The sequence below is a fragment of the Mus musculus genome, chromosome 1 (assembly GCF_000001635.26).
Source record: "Mus musculus strain C57BL/6J chromosome 1, GRCm38.p6 C57BL/6J".
In the NCBI taxonomy this organism is placed as follows: Eukaryota; Metazoa; Chordata; class Mammalia; order Rodentia; family Muridae; genus Mus; species Mus musculus.
Genome location: NC_000067.6, coordinates 20773018 through 20789588, shown reverse-complemented (window position 1 = coordinate 20789588; position 16571 = coordinate 20773018). Strand labels below are relative to the sequence as shown.

At 43.6% G+C, this 16571-nt stretch overlaps 1 protein-coding gene across 2 annotated transcripts; it reads left to right on the top strand.

The window, feature by feature from the left end:
* Positions 1–4314: 4314 nt before the first annotated feature.
* On the top strand, positions 4315–12443 carry Il17f (interleukin 17F). 2 transcript variants are annotated; one of them, XM_006495523.2, is made up of 4 exons: positions 4315–5094; positions 5330–5416; positions 10078–10298; positions 11585–12430. In XM_006495523.2, the coding sequence occupies exons 2-4, from the start codon at positions 5390–5392 to the stop codon at positions 11820–11822; spliced, it is 486 nt and encodes a 161-aa protein (XP_006495586.1). In that variant the 5' UTR covers positions 4315–5094; positions 5330–5389; the 3' UTR covers positions 11823–12430. The 2 variants fall into 2 exon arrangements, with proteins under 2 accessions (XP_006495586.1, NP_665855.2); NM_145856.2 differs by lacking the exon at positions 4315–5094 and having other exon boundaries at positions 5319–5416; positions 11585–12443.
* The last annotated feature ends 4128 nt before the right edge of the window (positions 12444–16571 follow it).

The following is a 16571-nucleotide window of genomic DNA, read 5'->3' as shown; positions in this document are numbered from 1 at the left end:
CCCTTGCAGCTGAAGTTACGGATGGTTGTGAGTCAGTACGTGGTGCTGGGACTCGAACGTGGGTCCTCTGCACAAGCAGTCAGCTCTCTTAACCACTGAGCTGTCCCTCTGGTGCTTTCCTGCTTTTTAGATAGTGCTTTTTCGTTTTCTTCTTCCCCACTCCAGAGTGGATTTTTAATAAATTATGTGTTAACGAAGAAGCAAAAGTACAATGCAAGCGCCTCCACAACCCCATTGACTCTGCTCAGGTTTGGAAGAGCACTAGTCCAAACTGGAGCTTTCCGTACTGACTTATGTGAACTCTTCCCCCAGGATTCTCATGCTGGGTTCTTCCTTATTTTTCTCCCAGAGCTTTTGCCATTTCCCTGTGGTTAGGTTTCAGACCCAGGAGAAGGGACTGAGCTCCATATTTTATAGACCAAAGCAGACCTGGCCACCAGGCTCTCCCAGCATCCCTCAGTATACCTGGCATACCTTGCCCCGACCCCTGAACTTTCCAGCCTACCGGCTGGGCTGCCCTTCCCCAGAGACTCCTCCCTATAGAATGCAGACATTTTGGTCTTCTTCTTTCTCTCCCTCTCTTGGAACTCTCGATTTCTCTCCGTCTCCCCCCCCCACCCCCGTTTCTCTTTCCCCTTCATGGCCATAAACTTGCCTATGTGTACTTTAATCGGGCTTGAATTGGCTCATTTCACCCGTCAGCATCAGCTCCTTCCTTCAGTCTCCATCCTCTCTTTTCCTCCCTTTTCAGTTTCTTTTCGTTTTTCTTTCTCTTCCCTTTTTCTTCTCTCTCCCCTACCCTCTTTTTCACTCCCTGATCCTGTCTCTGACAGGAGCTTTACTTTCAGGGTGGCCTCAAGCTCCCCATGCAGTCTAAAGCGAACTAAAACTTCTGATCGCCGCGTCTCTGCCCCCTCAGTGCTGGGATTGCAGACACGCACTGCCACACCCCATTGATGCTGTGCTCGGGATTTCCCAGAGCTGTGAGTATGCCAGATTGCTATCCTACCTACTGAGCTCCATCCCAGCCCACCAACCCTTCTCCAGAGAGGAGGGGGCGGAGAATAAGGAAAAGAAGGTGGGAGCGCCTGTGGTTTTATCCTGCCAGCTCACACCCAAATGATTCCTAGAGACTCGTGCACAGCCTCTTCGTTTGAGAAATAAGTATTATGTTTAAAGAGAGCTGTTGGCTGGGCATGGTGGCACACACAAAGGCAGGCAGATCTCCGGGTTTGAGGCCTGCCTGGTTTATAGTGCAATCTGAGTTCAAAGGCAGCCACAGTTACACAGAGAGACAGAGAAACCTTGTTTTGATAAACTCTGTGTGTGTGTGTGTGTGTGTGTGTGTGTGTGTGTGTGTGTGTGTGTACGCGCGGGTGCGCATTAGTTACTATGGATTGTGACCTTCTCTTGCTTCTATAAAAACACATGATGGGGCTCATTATTTGCTTTGAACAGATAACAAAAGTGAACACAGTCAAAGCACCCTGAGACTGGAACTGTTCTATTGCATTAAACTGGGGAAAGGGGGATAATGTGGACTTGGTGGGGTCTACAGATGCCTAGGGGCACAGGCTGTCACATCAACCACATTTTTATTCTTCAATAGGACACCCAGAGCTAAGGCGAGGTAAAGGAGTGGAACCTGGATTTCTTGTGCTAGGGACTAAAGTGACAAGCTAGATATTTATTTATTTAGTTAGTGCAAACTACCTAAGGGAAAGAATTATCTTTTTTTTTTTTTTTTTCTTGAGGCAGGGTTTCTCTGTGTAGCCCTGGCTGTCCTGGAAGTCAACTCACTCTGTAGCCCAGGCTGGCCTCGAACTCAGAAATCCGCCTGCCTCTGCCTCCCAAGTGCTGAGATTAAAGGCGTGCACCACCACTGCGCGGCTGGGAAAGCAGAATCTTGCTTGAGGGAGCAACAGGCTGCCAAGAAGCATGACGTCAGAGAATCAACTCCAGGATATTTTGATGTCACTCCAGCCTCGTATCCACACACTTATTAAAGGATCAACTTCGACATAAATATAAATGTCCAGGAAAAGAAATCACTTTAGATAAATACAGATAAGTGTAGTATATGTTGAAATTACTAAACTGTCACCTTTTTATGAGAAGTCAGAGTTCAGATAAAAAAGTGGCCAGAAAAGACTGCAAAATCCTTCAATGTCTCCACCAGTCTGCTTGGATTAGGATAAGCGCCCAGTGAATAACGCCCTGGTCCCAGTGGTTTGAAAGATGCGATGCCCCAATGTGGGTCATTCCGGAGATGGCCCGCTGAAGTGGCTCAGATGTGCAGGCTCCGCCCTCTTATCACATTACCATCACCCACCCCCAACCCCTAGTTCCATAATCCCTGAGGCAGGAGAAGAGCCACCTGGTGAATGACTCACGGGTTTCACCTCCTTCTGCCTGGAAGTGACTCACATTTCCTGGGTCAGAACAAGTCAAAGGGTAAGGAAAAGAAAAAAAAAAAAAAAAAAAAGATTCCTGGAAGCAGAAGCAGAGAATATATTGGTGCCAGCCAGCGGCTGCCTTTCTTTCCACCAAATACTTTGTTCTCTGTTTGGTTTCGGCCCCAGAACAAGGGACTGAGGTGCGAGTTTTACCCCAGAGCCAACCTGGCCCCTCAGCATTCCTCAGTCTCTACCTGGCATGCCCTGAACTTTCAAGCCCAGGGGCTGGGCTGCCCTCTCCTCAGAGGCTCTTCCCTAAATAATCCAGACATTTTGGTCTCTCGTCTTTCTGCACGCACCCTTTCTCTCTTCCTCCCCTATGCCCCCCTTTCCCATGGCGCTGGCTTTCTCTCTTTCTTGTCTCTCCCATCTCTCCCCCTGGCGACTCCCCTGGACTCAATCCTTGGTGAGTGAACTCGCCCCAAAGCACCTTCCCAATAAACTTGCCTTTAATATAATCTAATCTGGCTTGAATTAGCTCATTTATTTCACCGGTGAAGAAATCACCTATCAAGTGTTTTCATTTCTTCCCTAAGGAAAAGAATTCTAAGATGCTAGCCAGAGTATCTAGTGCACACCATGGTTCGTTACATAATGTCTGAGTGTCTGCTAATCTACGATGCAGCGCATTACCTGAACAGATGGAGTCGAAGCCAGAAAACAGCAATGAATATTTTATTTGGGGAGAAAAAGAGTGGGAGTGCAGCAGACATTTGGGTTTGCCGCTTTGACATTTTGCTTGGTTGCACCATGGGGACCTTGTATGCCTGACAGACAGAATATTCCAGAACTTGGTTCTGGATTTGGAATGAGTTCGCTTACTCTTATTCTGTGGTCCCTGGTGAAAATTATTAATTTTTTCCTCCTAGAAACCCCTTTGATACATATAAAATAGTGTTGGTAAAGAATTCTAGCAGGCTTTGATGGCTGCTGCTTAGCGGTTGAGATATGAGGAGCAGTTCCTGGGTAATTTTGAGAGTGTTTTCAAAAGCTGAGTAAGTTTCTTATGCTAGCAAGAATTTTCTCTCAAAGTACAATTTTCAGGAAACCTATATTTCTCTTTGTATTCCTGCAACTCTTTCTGCCTCTCCCAACTTAATGATTGCTAGAGCGGTATTCATATGCATTTTATTCTGAGTTCCCGCATCCAATTATTTCATGCTTCATTCTGATTTTTGCCCTTGGGAAATTTGTTTGGCTGAAAGATATACCTGGGCCTTTTCTGAGCTTGTCTTTTACTTTTCAGTGGGTAGAAATAGATGTTTCTCCTTTCCAGTCTTGCAGGACTCGATTCTCTATTTCATTTGCAAACATTTCGGTCCCGTTCTGAACTCAATTTCTTCCTTGTGTTACTTTTGTCAATTCAGAAAATAGAATATACACAAATAAGGTTCTGTTTTTTTTTTTTTTCATGTTTTTCTCTAAGGCTACAAATTAATTAGGCATGATATCTGCCTTTCTGCTTATAGCAATTTTTCATCAAATGGATTGCATTATATAACCCTAGTCTATCGTGTATCTGACCCGTAATTTAACTGCCCAAAGTACAATTAAGGTGTTTAAACTTTTATTACAGTAGTATTAAAGAGGTCGGCACAGAGCCTTTGGAAAATTCCACCGGACCCCTCCCCTCCTAGAAAAGACAGGTCAGAGAACACCTAGGCCAGACCCTAAAGACCAATCAGTTTCAAAGGCACACTGTTCTGCCAATCATATTGTGCCTAGTTGCTGATGCTCTATTCTGCCCCTGGAAACCATATAAACACTCACCAAACTTGCCTTTAATCTCAGCATTGGGGAGGCAGAGACAGGTGGATATCTGTACATTAGAGGCCAGCCTGGTCTCTAAAGGGAATTCTAGCACAGCCAAGGCTACAGAAACCCTGTCTAGAAAAATTTTAAAAACGATAAGAAAACCAACAAAAGTTTACTGTTATAGAATTGTATACACGAATATATAGTTTTGATCAAATTCTTACACTTGGGGAAACTTCGTTTTGTAGATTGATACAAATTCACAATGGGACAATGTATAGAAGTTTTACCTGATCAAAATTGAGATTTTTTTAAGAAGTAAAGTACTGGTGTTTTTGAGGAACGGGGAATGAAATTATTTCCCTAGTATAAATGGGTGTGCTTAACAAATGCTTACTGCCTGGATCTAAACTGAGACAAATGATTTTGTTTTCTTTTTATTTTTCCTTTTGTTCCCTTTCTATATTTTTTTCAAGTCTACAAACTGCACATGAACATTTCAATTTTCTATTTACTAATTCACTTTGGCTAACAAGAATGCTCCCAAATCAGAGATAGCCAAGGAAATAGCCACTTATACCATGTGAATGGCACGATAGGGTCCTGTCATAGCGTTAAAATAATTAGTCTAGAGAAACCACAAAAGACCCCGGGGATGTAATTTCTGAATTTCTCACTGATGTCACCCGTTTCTCTTATTTTATTTTCCCATCCACAGTGTTTAAAACCAAGTCTAGGCCAGGATGACTTACCCCCATTCACTGGATTCTACTGCATGACCCGAAAGCAGAACCCACACGCAGAGCATGACAAGAGTGTTGCTTTGTGGGGGAATTAAAGATCATGACAGTAATCTGTGACTCGGTTCATATCTGTAGTAAAGGTAATGGGAGTGGAAGTGGGTGGGCTTAGAAGAGAGGGAGGGAAGATCTGGTCCATTTTCCGTCATCTCCCTTTAGGGTCCCCCTTTGATTCCCCTTCAGGAAGTGGAGTAGAAACCCTGCATTCGTCAGTAACTCTCGGTTAACCACAACTTACAGTCAGTAAGGAGGTCAGTGGAAACAGGGACAGTGATTGCTATAAAACTGACAGGTACTACTGCTGTTTGACATACCCAGGAAGACATACTTAGAAGAAAGTACTTCCTGAGGGAAGAAGCAGCCATTGGAGAAACCAGCATGAAGTGCACCCGTGAAACAGCCATGGTGAGTGGTGTTGAATAATCATAGGCTAAGGATAGGTGCGTCTAAGCTTTAAGAAAGGGAGATTTCTAAGGCTTTAGGCCTTCTTAGAGTCTTTTGTGAATTAGCTCTTTAAAACGTGAAGTTAAGTTTAATTTTGATTTGTCTGGTGGAGAAAAAAGAGAAGAGAAGAGAAGAATAAAAACCAACATCAATGGAACAGTTAGAATGGGAGAAGAGCAGATGATCTTACCTGATAGATTTGCTCAGGTGGGCTGGTGTGTGTATCTGGTTATCTCCAGTGACCATCATGGTCTCTCTTACCTACTCATTAAAGACTTAGGTTGACCTAAAATAAGAGCCAGGCCAAGCTTTGTTTTATATAAATATGTATTCCAAGGCAGGAATCTATATATAATATCGTGTTACATTGCATGCGATAGTAGTATAAATATACATTAAATATTAATATATAATATATACCACAAAGAAGCTGGGACCCATGGTTTGGTTCCTCCAAGGTCATTTGGATGGAGGAGAAAGTAGAATAGCCCAGGGCTCAACTTTTGCTCAGCTCCTGGAGAAGTGTCTCGGGACTTTGGTAACTGACTAATTAATTAATACCTGGGAAGGGTTTAATATAGAGGCACATGGAGTAAGCTTAGGAAATCACACACTGTGTTATTGGTTTTGATAGTCCTTTGATTTTCCCTGGCTAAGCCTTGAGACCTGAAAGAGCATGGCTTTTATAAATGGCTCATGCTTTCCGACAATGGCCATATTCTTTTAATTACTGCATAGTGTATAGTATTATAGTGATTGCAGTAAACCACCAAAATACAGTATTTAGAGACAGAGGCTTTGAAGTCAGACCGATTTGTCTCTCCTACCTGCTAAGTATGCACTTTGGTGTTGGTCATTCCCTTTGTGAGTTTTACTTCCCCTACCTGTGCATAATTATGGGGGAAGAGATTGTTATATTGATATGAATCTAGACTTGCAAGGTAGATCATAAGTGCTTAGATTTTAGTTAACTTGGACACTGCAATTGCTATAAGAGGTAAAGGTAGAAAGAGTATACAAATACCAATTCTTTATATTATTGTTTTTGCTTTTTTAGACAAGATTTTTAAAAAAAGATTTATTTATTTATTTGTTTGTTTATTTATTTATTTAATGTATGTGAATACACTGTTGAAGAGGGCACCAGGTACTATTACACGTGGTTGTAAGCCACCATGTGGTTGCTGGGAATTGAACTCAGGACCTCTGGAGGAGCAGTCAGTGCTCTTAACCGCTGAGCCATCTCTCCAGCCCTTGAGACAAGATCTTCTGTGTGGCTCACGATAGTCGTGAGTTTGCTATGTGGGCTCAGACTGCTCTGGAACTGTCTTTTTTGCTTTGCTCTCTTGGAGTGTTGGGACTTCAGGAGTGTGCCACCAAGCCTTGCTCTGTGATTTACTATTACCTCTCAGACCCTTGTCAACCCACAGGAATAGATCACGAACATTTTCTCCATTACACAGTAGCTCAGTCATCTGTTTTCATTTGCTGTCATTTTCTATTGCAATGCTAATATATTGCTAATATAATAATATTGAGACCTGCATCTAGATTTTCTGACTCCCAACAATAGTGTGCTTATCTGTGGATGATCGAGAGAGGCAAGATTCTCAACCTAATGCCATTGTAGCCAAGAAAATCGTTTGGATAGTTTAATGCTCCAAACCATTACTATTGCTTTGGGGGAGAAAAAATCAGTTGGATTGTCAGCAAGAAACATGGTGGAGCAAGAAGTGTTGAAACGGGATTATGAGGAGGGGCAAGCAGAGAAGACATATGCTGTGGGCAATTGAGGGAAATTTGGATGGAGCTTGGAGCTGACCAGTCTCTGTCACCCATTCCTGTGTAGGGAGGAAAGTGTAGGGGCAAGTGTGCAGATGTTCTGCCACCAGCGAGCACACAAGAGTAATGTACAAAGCTAAGCTGGGAAGATTCACACTCTATGACTGAACACCTTCAGTTTCAATATTCTCCTAGCTGTTTCCCATCCTACAGGATTTGAATCACACCTATCAATCCCCTTTAAAGGTGGAATTTAAACCTGTAAAATCTCCCGACTCCCCTGAGAAGATGGATTGTTTCTATTGTTTTTCCATACTCAGCACCAGCCTTATCAGAGCTGCAAAACACCAAAAAACAAACAAACAAACAAACAAAACCCCAAAAACGCATAAAGCAAACAGTGGTTTGTGGCTTTCAATACTTCTGTCTTACTGATGCAGTGCAGAGAGTGTTTAGAATTCGTGGCTCTTGAAATTAGACACAGTGAAGACTAATGTGAAGAATAGTAATGACCTTCAGTCGCTGTGGCCAAGCCTTGCCATAGAAGGTGGATCCTATAGATTGTCACGATGAGGCTGGGGAACCCTGCCGGGTTGTTTATTGCCTCTCTGACATAAGTCCTTTGAGAGCTGATTAGATAGTTAGGATGAGTTTCATCTATGAGTTAGCTGTTCAAATCTTGTGTGAAAACATTTTCTAAAATACTCCAAGAATGTCTAGCTATTAATAAAGAAACATAATGAGCTGTTAGGGACATGATCGTTGTCTTAGTTATTTTTCGATTGCTGTGATAAAACACTGTAACCATGGCAACATATAAAAGGAAGTGTTTAATTTGGGGCTTACAGTTGCCAAGGGTTAAGCTGCTTGATCATCATGGCTGGAGGCAGGAAGGTAGGCATGGCGCTGGGGAAGTTGCTGGGAGTTCACATCTTAAGACATAACCATGAGGCAGAAAGAACTAACTGGGAATGATATAAGACTTGAAATTTCGAAGCCCACCTCAGTGACACACCTCCTCCAACAAGACCACACCTCCTACTCCTTCCCAAATAATTCCACCAACTGGGGACCAAGCATCCACATAAATAAGCCTATGCAGGTTGCTTCGCAGTTCAACCACCACAACAACTTACATTAATCACATAACCCCGAACTATAGTGACTTTCAGTCTTGCTAGTCAAAATGAGAAGTGAGACAATAAACATGACATATAAGAAGAAAGAGAAGATTCTGGAGGAGAAATTTACTTAAGAAATCTAAAGAAGTGGTTGATAGATGTGTGACTATGTTTTCTAAATTTCAAAGCACCTGTGAAGACTGCATTTTACATCCATCCCATGCACAGGGTAACATCAATACACTGCCAACCGTTGTTGCCTTGTGGAACTACTGCATGCTTACAGGGATCTTTGGGATTTATGAGGATGTAGGAAACCAAGTCATTGTGCGGTGAGTCCTATAAATGAATTATGGACTCCACACAGTTAACTCTAGAGATAATGCCTGAAACCACAACACTGTGGCCTCGAGGATTAGCTACTCAGTGAACGAATGACTTCAGAGGCGAAGGCATATGGCTGCTGATTATCTGGAGACAAATCTGTTTCATCCTGCAGCTTGCTTTCAATGTATTATCAGTGATCGTAGTCCAGCAGGCTGACTCCATGACCTCTTTGTTTATTCTGCATATTTCTTGCCTCCAGGATGTTGAAAAGAACAGGCAAATCTTTAAATCCAACATGCACAGTCACTTTCCCTACCTACACAGTGTGAGCCTGAACAACACGGAGCCCAGAAATGAAAAGCTCAGCCTTAGCTCTTCTGCCTTACCATGGGCTTTGTTCTTCCCCAGGAAGGTGTGAGCAGGGACGGCAAAGGACATTTGCACCCAAGGGGAGCTGTTGAGGTTTTAGCTCTTCTTGTGTTTAGAGCTCCACTGAGCACTTTGTGTGCGCTAGTAACAGCAGCGAAACTGATTTCAGTGTTAGTACAGAAAAGATAGATTCTAGAGCTAAAAGAAATGGGTTCTGCACTCTGAGTGATGCCAGGCGTCATCAGTGTCCCTGCTTCTTTCAATTAGCATGGATAAATGAAATTTTGCTGTGCTTAGTTTCCCATAATCCTTTTACTCAATGAGCGTGGCATAACTATACTGGTTAATTTAACTGGGCTGCCCTGTTCATTCACTTCCCCACTCTCTCATTCATTCAGAAAGTTTTCATGGACCAACTATGCTCTCGCAGGAAGTTAACTCTGAGTCTGGTATGAACACAGATATGACATCTTTAGAGAACAGAAAAAATACTTCTTGAGTGATACATGCTAAAATCTTTATTATTTAATGTTGATAAATATACTTTTAAAAAAATATTTATTGTATGTATAAGAGTTCACTGTTTCTGCCTTTAGACACACCAGAAGAGGGCATTGGATGCCATTACAGATGGTTGTGAGCCACTATGTGGTTGCTGGGAACTGAACTCAGGACCTCTAGAAGAGCAATCAGTGCTCTTAGCTGTGGAGCCATTCCTCCATCCCAATAAATATACTTCTAATTGAATTACATATGGGACCTTGACAGTAGGGTGAGGTTTGGTGGAATGTCCCAGAGAAAGGTTTTGTGGACTATAAGGCCGGAGATAAACTCCAGAGAGCTTTACTCCTGACCCTTTCTGCTTTGTATCCTGATAACATTAAACACGGCAGTTCTCATTGCTAGTGAACCATGAAAAAAAAAAAAAAAAAGAAACCTTGATCCTGTAAAGTGACCCTATACAGAGTTCAAGTACATTGCCCACCACCAGGGCTCTAACCTGTGGTAATCTCTATTTTCCAGGTCAAGTCTTTGCTACTGTTGATGTTGGGACTTGCCATTCTGAGGGAGGTAGCAGCTCGGAAGAACCCCAAAGCAGGGGTTCCTGCCTTGCAGAAGGCTGGGAACTGTCCTCCCCTGGAGGATAACACTGTGAGAGTTGACATTCGAATCTTCAACCAAAACCAGGGCATTTCTGTCCCACGTGAATTCCAGAACCGCTCCAGTTCCCCATGGGATTACAAGTAAGTCAAGGAAGAGAGATAGACACATTACATGGAAAGGAATGTGCTAAACCCAATGTAATGGTGGATGCCTTTAACCTCAGCACTTAGGAGGCAGACTCAGGCAGATCTCTAATTTCAAGGCCAGCTTGGTCTATGTAATGAGTTCCAGGACAGCCAGAGCTACATGGTGAAATTCTATCTTGAAAAACCAAAATAATAAAAGAAAAGAAAGAAAAACATGCTACATTATTTTGATTACAATGCCTCATTCTTATGAGTATTCAGGACTCACATTCACTTTTTTTTTTTTTTCTGAGATAGAGGCCTCACTCTGTAGCCCAGAAACTTATGAGGTAGCCAAGGCTAGCCTCAGATACATGGTTATCCTTTCTGCCCCAGTCTTCTGAGTTTTGGGATTACAGGCATGAGCCACCAGGCCTGGCTTCACATTCACCGTCTCCAATAGAAGTTGCACCTTTCCCACTAACTCAGTTTCTTGCCTTGGGTCACCTATGTGATTGGAAGTCTTAATATTTTTTTCAGCCTGTGAGGATATGTGGAAACAATGAATCCGTTTAGGGATCTACTGAGATTAGACATTTTCTTTGAGTAGGGATGGTAAGTCAGGATTTGGAAGAAAAGTCAGCTTGGGAAATAGATGTAGTATAGGGCAGAGTCTTGTGTCCTGGGAACACTCACCACCCATCAATACTCTTCAAATACACGAATAAAAACAGATTCTAGGGACAAAGCAGTGCTCTGAGGCTGATACATAGCTCCCTTCTTGAGAGGTTTGTAGACTGTGGTAGACTCACTTGGCTGCCTGTCTTCAGCCAGAGGGGAGTCTCAAGAGAGGAACCAAGTGAGGCTCTGGATTCACAGACCTTGAAGGCTTTCATTTTGCTTTCCAAGCAGTGAGTTTTATGCATTGTACTTTGGAAGACCTACTAGTGATGTTCAACCTCTGCTTAAAGGATGAATAATAACACTAATGCAAAGAAAATGTAGATTTAAGAGTAACCAAAGTATTTATGGGGTTACTCTGTATGCATTCAAACCATGTGATATCCCCAACAACTCTCTGAGAGAATGATATGGGAGAAACCCCGTTTTATAGTGGAGGCATCTGAGGTCTAGGAAGTTACTTATCAGCTAGAGCTTGGTCCAAGAATTCAGAGTCTGCGCTGCTCCCTGCATAACTCAGAACTGCCCCTGAAGGGAAACACCTAGTGCTGCGGAAACCCTTCTCTATTCCTCTCCCTGGCCTCAAGCATCCTGCTTTACTTTTTATTTTTTTCCTTCAGCATCACTCGAGACCCCCACCGGTTCCCCTCAGAGATCGCTGAGGCCCAGTGCAGACACTCAGGCTGCATCAATGCCCAGGGTCAGGAAGACAGCACCATGAACTCCGTCGCCATTCAGCAAGAAATCCTGGTCCTTCGGAGGGAGCCCCAGGGCTGTTCTAATTCCTTCAGGTTGGAGAAGATGCTCCTAAAAGTTGGCTGCACCTGTGTCAAGCCCATTGTCCACCAAGCGGCCTGACAACGCTGCATACAAAAATCAGTTGAAGACTTCCACTGAGAAAAAGCCTCCTTTTATCCAGAGCTCTGTGTGAAGCCCGATCTCCAAGTCTTTATGCTTTCTAGGACTCTCAGTAAGGTGTGCATGGCATTCTTGCAGCTCTGCAGTAGATATAGCTTGAACTTTCTGGCTTGCTTTAGAATTGTTACCAGTCCTGGTGTGTTCCCAATGCCTCACTTAAACTCCTAAAAACAAAGGTAAATGAAGGCACCCTTGGCCCAGTCTCTTTGTGTTAGATGATGACCACAGTTCTTGTCTGTCAAGACTGTCACTTTGATGCAGTACCATTCTTGTAGAGTTCAATGAAATGCTCATATTTGTGATGGAAAGAAAACAAACATAATCAGAATGCATGGGAGGAGGCCTGTGTAGCAGGGGCTGGACTGGCAAGGAAGAAGCACACATGGTATGTGTGTTTTTAGAGAAAAATTTGGTAAATATAAATGAAGTTGGCATAAACTATTATATATTTATGTTGGTAGGGGAACTATACATATATTTATGACCTATTGATTATATATCAATTTAGTAGAAAATTAATATATCCATTAATTATATAATAAAATATTTTTAATTCAAAAATATTTGAAGTCTGTGCTGGTTAGTTTTTGTTAATGTGGTATATACTTGAGCCACCTGGCAAGAGGAAAGCTTAGTTGGGGAATTGCCCCTATCAGATTGGTCTCTGGGCATGTCTGGGGGGCATTTTCTTGGTTAATGGTTGTTTCGGGAGGGCCTAGCCCATTGTGGGTGGTGCCTGTTGTGGGGAGGTGGTCCTGAGTTATATAAGAAAACAAGCTGGGCAGACCATGGAGAGGAAGCTACTGAGCAGCACTCTGTCATCATATCTGCTTTAGGTCCTGCCTTAAGTTCCTGCCAAAGCTTCTCTCCATGATGGAACTTGTAAACGTAACAATTCCATTCCCCTCTAAGTTGTTTTTGTTCATGGTGTTTAACATGGCAGCACAGAAAGCAGCTAGACAAGTATTTGCTTCTGCCTTCAGCTTGAACTCCAAGACTTTACAACCCTCAACATTTTGAACATCTGTATATCATTTGTTTTTCCAAATTTCCTCCTCAGAGCTCCCATGTTAGAGTTATTGTTATTAATGGAACTGAGGTCCCGTTACACTTAGAAAGAGAGTTAAGGGAAATGGTGCAAATGGAATTCAAGTGTGGGGCCAGCATGTTACACTTCCAGCCTTCTGGCCACATCTTGTTACAAAGCAAACACTTACTGTCCACTTTGCTAGCTTCTGGAGTTATGATGTGGAGAAAGATGTACGTAGAAGAGCCACTGTATTGGCAGTAGCCACCCCCAGAACCCTGTCATTAGGGCCACATGGTTCCTTTGCCTTCTTCTCCCTATGACTTCTAGGGGTCACCATAAATCTTTTATCAGACTCCCATGCTACTTGCCGGCCAATACACAGTATGCAGACCCTAGGCTCCAGGGAAACGTGTGTCTCCCCTCTGTCTCCCTTGCCTGGATACAGTGCACCACATCTCTCTTTCACTGCTACTATGCTTTGAGAGCATCTATATTGCAGCTACATTCCAGGTTTCTAAAATCTCTATGCTCCAGAGGAAGTAGAAAGTGAGGTCTTTCTCCTATCTGGGAGTTGGTTTGGGGTCAGGCAGGGAGCAGGAACTTGGCTCCCTTGTCTAACTTGTCTATGATAGGCAGGATGTTGGGCAGGCTCCCTTTAGTCATTTACAAGTGAATCCTGCTGCAGACAACAGTAGGGTTCATTGCCTAATGACCCCACCCATGGTTAGCTCTGGGTGCAGGACTGCAGGAGTGGCAGAGGCCTGGCAATTCCCCAAGATAACTCGGGTGATGTCAAACAGACCTGAATTCTGAGGATCAATTAAAGGTTGGAGAGAAAGAGATTCCTCTTGATGGTAGTCTTCCATGATTAAGGTCAAATAGAACACTCTAGTCCCTGATTTACTTCTCTCATTTATGAATGTAGCCTGGAGGAATTGGCTGGCTTGCTCAGTGTCACTCAAGAAGTTACTGGCAGGATTGGATCTGCAGGCTCCGAGTTCAAGACCTTTACATTTTGGTTTTCTAGCATTGCCAAAAAATATAAAAGATGGATGGACTAGTATTAGCTGTGGGAGAAAATACAGAAGTACCTTATCCTACCTCTCCCAATACTTTCATTGCTCACAAAGCCCCCCAGAGGCTAAGCCAAGCTTGGCTTCCTCACTCGTGGCTAATGCTGGCTGTCATCAGGAAACAGCACAGCCTGTTCGATTCACAAGGTGGCACATGGAACCCACACATTCTTGGATTCCTTAGCAGAGAGAGAAGAGGAAGAAATGGCTGCTTTATGGGGACACCTGTTTGCTCAGGGGATGTGTGCAACTGTGGAGCAGAGTGAGCATGCTGCACTCATCAGCTTTGCCAAGCTGTCTGAGAGGCAGAAGTCCCCCATTTTGCCTGAAGATACAGACGAAGTTGCATGCTTTACATTTTTGAATAGAGGGTAGCATCGTAGTACGTGGAGAGATTTCCACATAAAAACTTGAAAACACATGGCTATTTCCTTTCTTTCCTTTCCTCTGTCCCTCCCTCTCTTTGCTTGTTGGCTGACCCCTCTTTAATGCCTCATATAGATCAAGCTGTCCTGGAGCTTGAACCTCTAATCCTCCTGCACCTACCTCCTGAGTGCTGGGATTACAGGTATGTACCATGACAACCAGGTTTATGGGGATTCCTGCATGCTAGTTATTTAATTTTTTAATATTTAGTTATTTATGAAGGTATTGGGTGAAAGGGAAACTAATATTGATTCTCCTCTATCCCATGCCCTTGTCTTAATAATGACAAATGACAAATGCAAGCACACCCCTTGTACCCAACATCAAAGTTCTTTGTAATCTGCTCTGTTGTGGGCCATCCAGTGGCTCTCGAGGAACAGGGTATGGCTGAAGCGGCAGACTCAGGTTGAAAGAGAGGGAACTAGATGGATGGGAGAAAGACCAGAGCTAGGACAAGATTCTGATCAAAGCTCAATTTTAGTATTCGGAACACGGGGTTATAAAGAAGGGAGAGGGGCCCATTCCTGCCAAATCATCTTTGGAGTCCAGCTGCAGGTGACCACATGAGTACTCTGGAACAGCTAGGTGGCAGATAGCAGCAGTGGGAGTGGCAGAACAATAGTGTGGCAGACTCCACCCCTCGATGATCTCCTAGTGATAACAGTCAAGCCTGATCAGCCAGATTTCAGGCAGGGGAGGGAGGGGGAGGTTACATCTCCTCCCTGTTGTTAATATAAAAAAGAAAGGCTGGGCTGAGGCATAAAATTTATTTATGCTCTATAGTTCTGCCTGAATTCTTAGGGTCTAATGAAGAAACCTTTCTCAGTGGGATTCCCTAACTTTTCTCATGGTAAACCCTTGTTTGGTTAAGACTGTCCTTTCTGTCCTAGTAAACATTTTGCAGACTAGCCCTGAGCTGTTGGATCTGTCTTTTGTAATGCTAATTAGTTACTGAATAGGTAACCTCCTTGCTGAATTCCTACTGAATTCCAAGTAGTCAGCTACATGCTCTTTCTAGGACATTGGAACACTGGTGAAGACTTAACTGTATTAGGATAAAATTTTAAAAGGCACTATAGTAAGATAACGCTAAAGGAGAGTATGTGGACCTCCTTAACAGCAGGCAGGCTGTTAAGGAGGGTGACAAGCAGGGAACAAAGAGGAGGGGGTGATGACCGGCTCCTTAGCACAAGGCCATTTGGCTTGTTAGGATGGGAGGCTGTGAAGGGCTTGCCTTTTCACGGTGTGGTCTCCAACCTCTCTCCCCCCTTTCAATTAAATTTAATAAGGCCACACTTAACTGAGGTGATCAAATGATCTTCTCATCTTTGGATGAGTGGGCATTAACCGTGGCTGGGGGAGCATTGACCCGATTCCTCCCGTGGGTGCTGTCATGACCCACAATCATGGCTCTTGGTATCTTTTGGGGAGGGGAGGCAGAGCCTTAGAAAAATACTTTTGGTTGTAACTGGAACTAGATACCAACCTCCATCCAAATCGGCTGTGTCTTTCAGGGAACTCAGAAATGGTCAAGTTGGACCTTCCCCTGCAGTGCTTAGTTTCGTACCCATGCTGGTGCCCATACTGGATTTGTATTATCACGAACCAGCATGCACAGTTCTGTGTACTGTGCAGCTCCCAAGGGAGAATTGTCAACCTCAGATTCAGCAAGACCTCTACAAGAATTATGCCACTTGTAATACCACAATTTTTGGCTCTTAGGCTAATTTAGGAGCTGGAGGTCACCCTCCTCATCCCTAATATTTCCACAGCCTGAGGAACCAAGGGGACCTTGCATTTGCAGCAAGGGTGGAAAACTGGAGACCAGCTAAGGTTCTAAGCCCGTCTTATCAGAATAAAAACAACATTTTTCTGATATCTGAAATTTCTGCCTTTCTAGCCCTCATAGCAAACCTTAATCCCAAATCAGACCAAAGGCCACAATATGTGCTGGGATGCTTTTAGAATGAAAATAAGTACCTGCCCCCTCATGCTCTTGGGGGCGGGATGCACGCCTGCTGCAGTCAGGCTGAAGGGTGTTGATTGACCTGCTTGAAAAACAAAATCCAGGCTGGTGAGATGGCTCAGTGGGTAAGAGCACCCGACTGCTCTTCCAAAGGTCCGGATTCTTCCAGTGATAATCATCTGGGCTACTGCTTC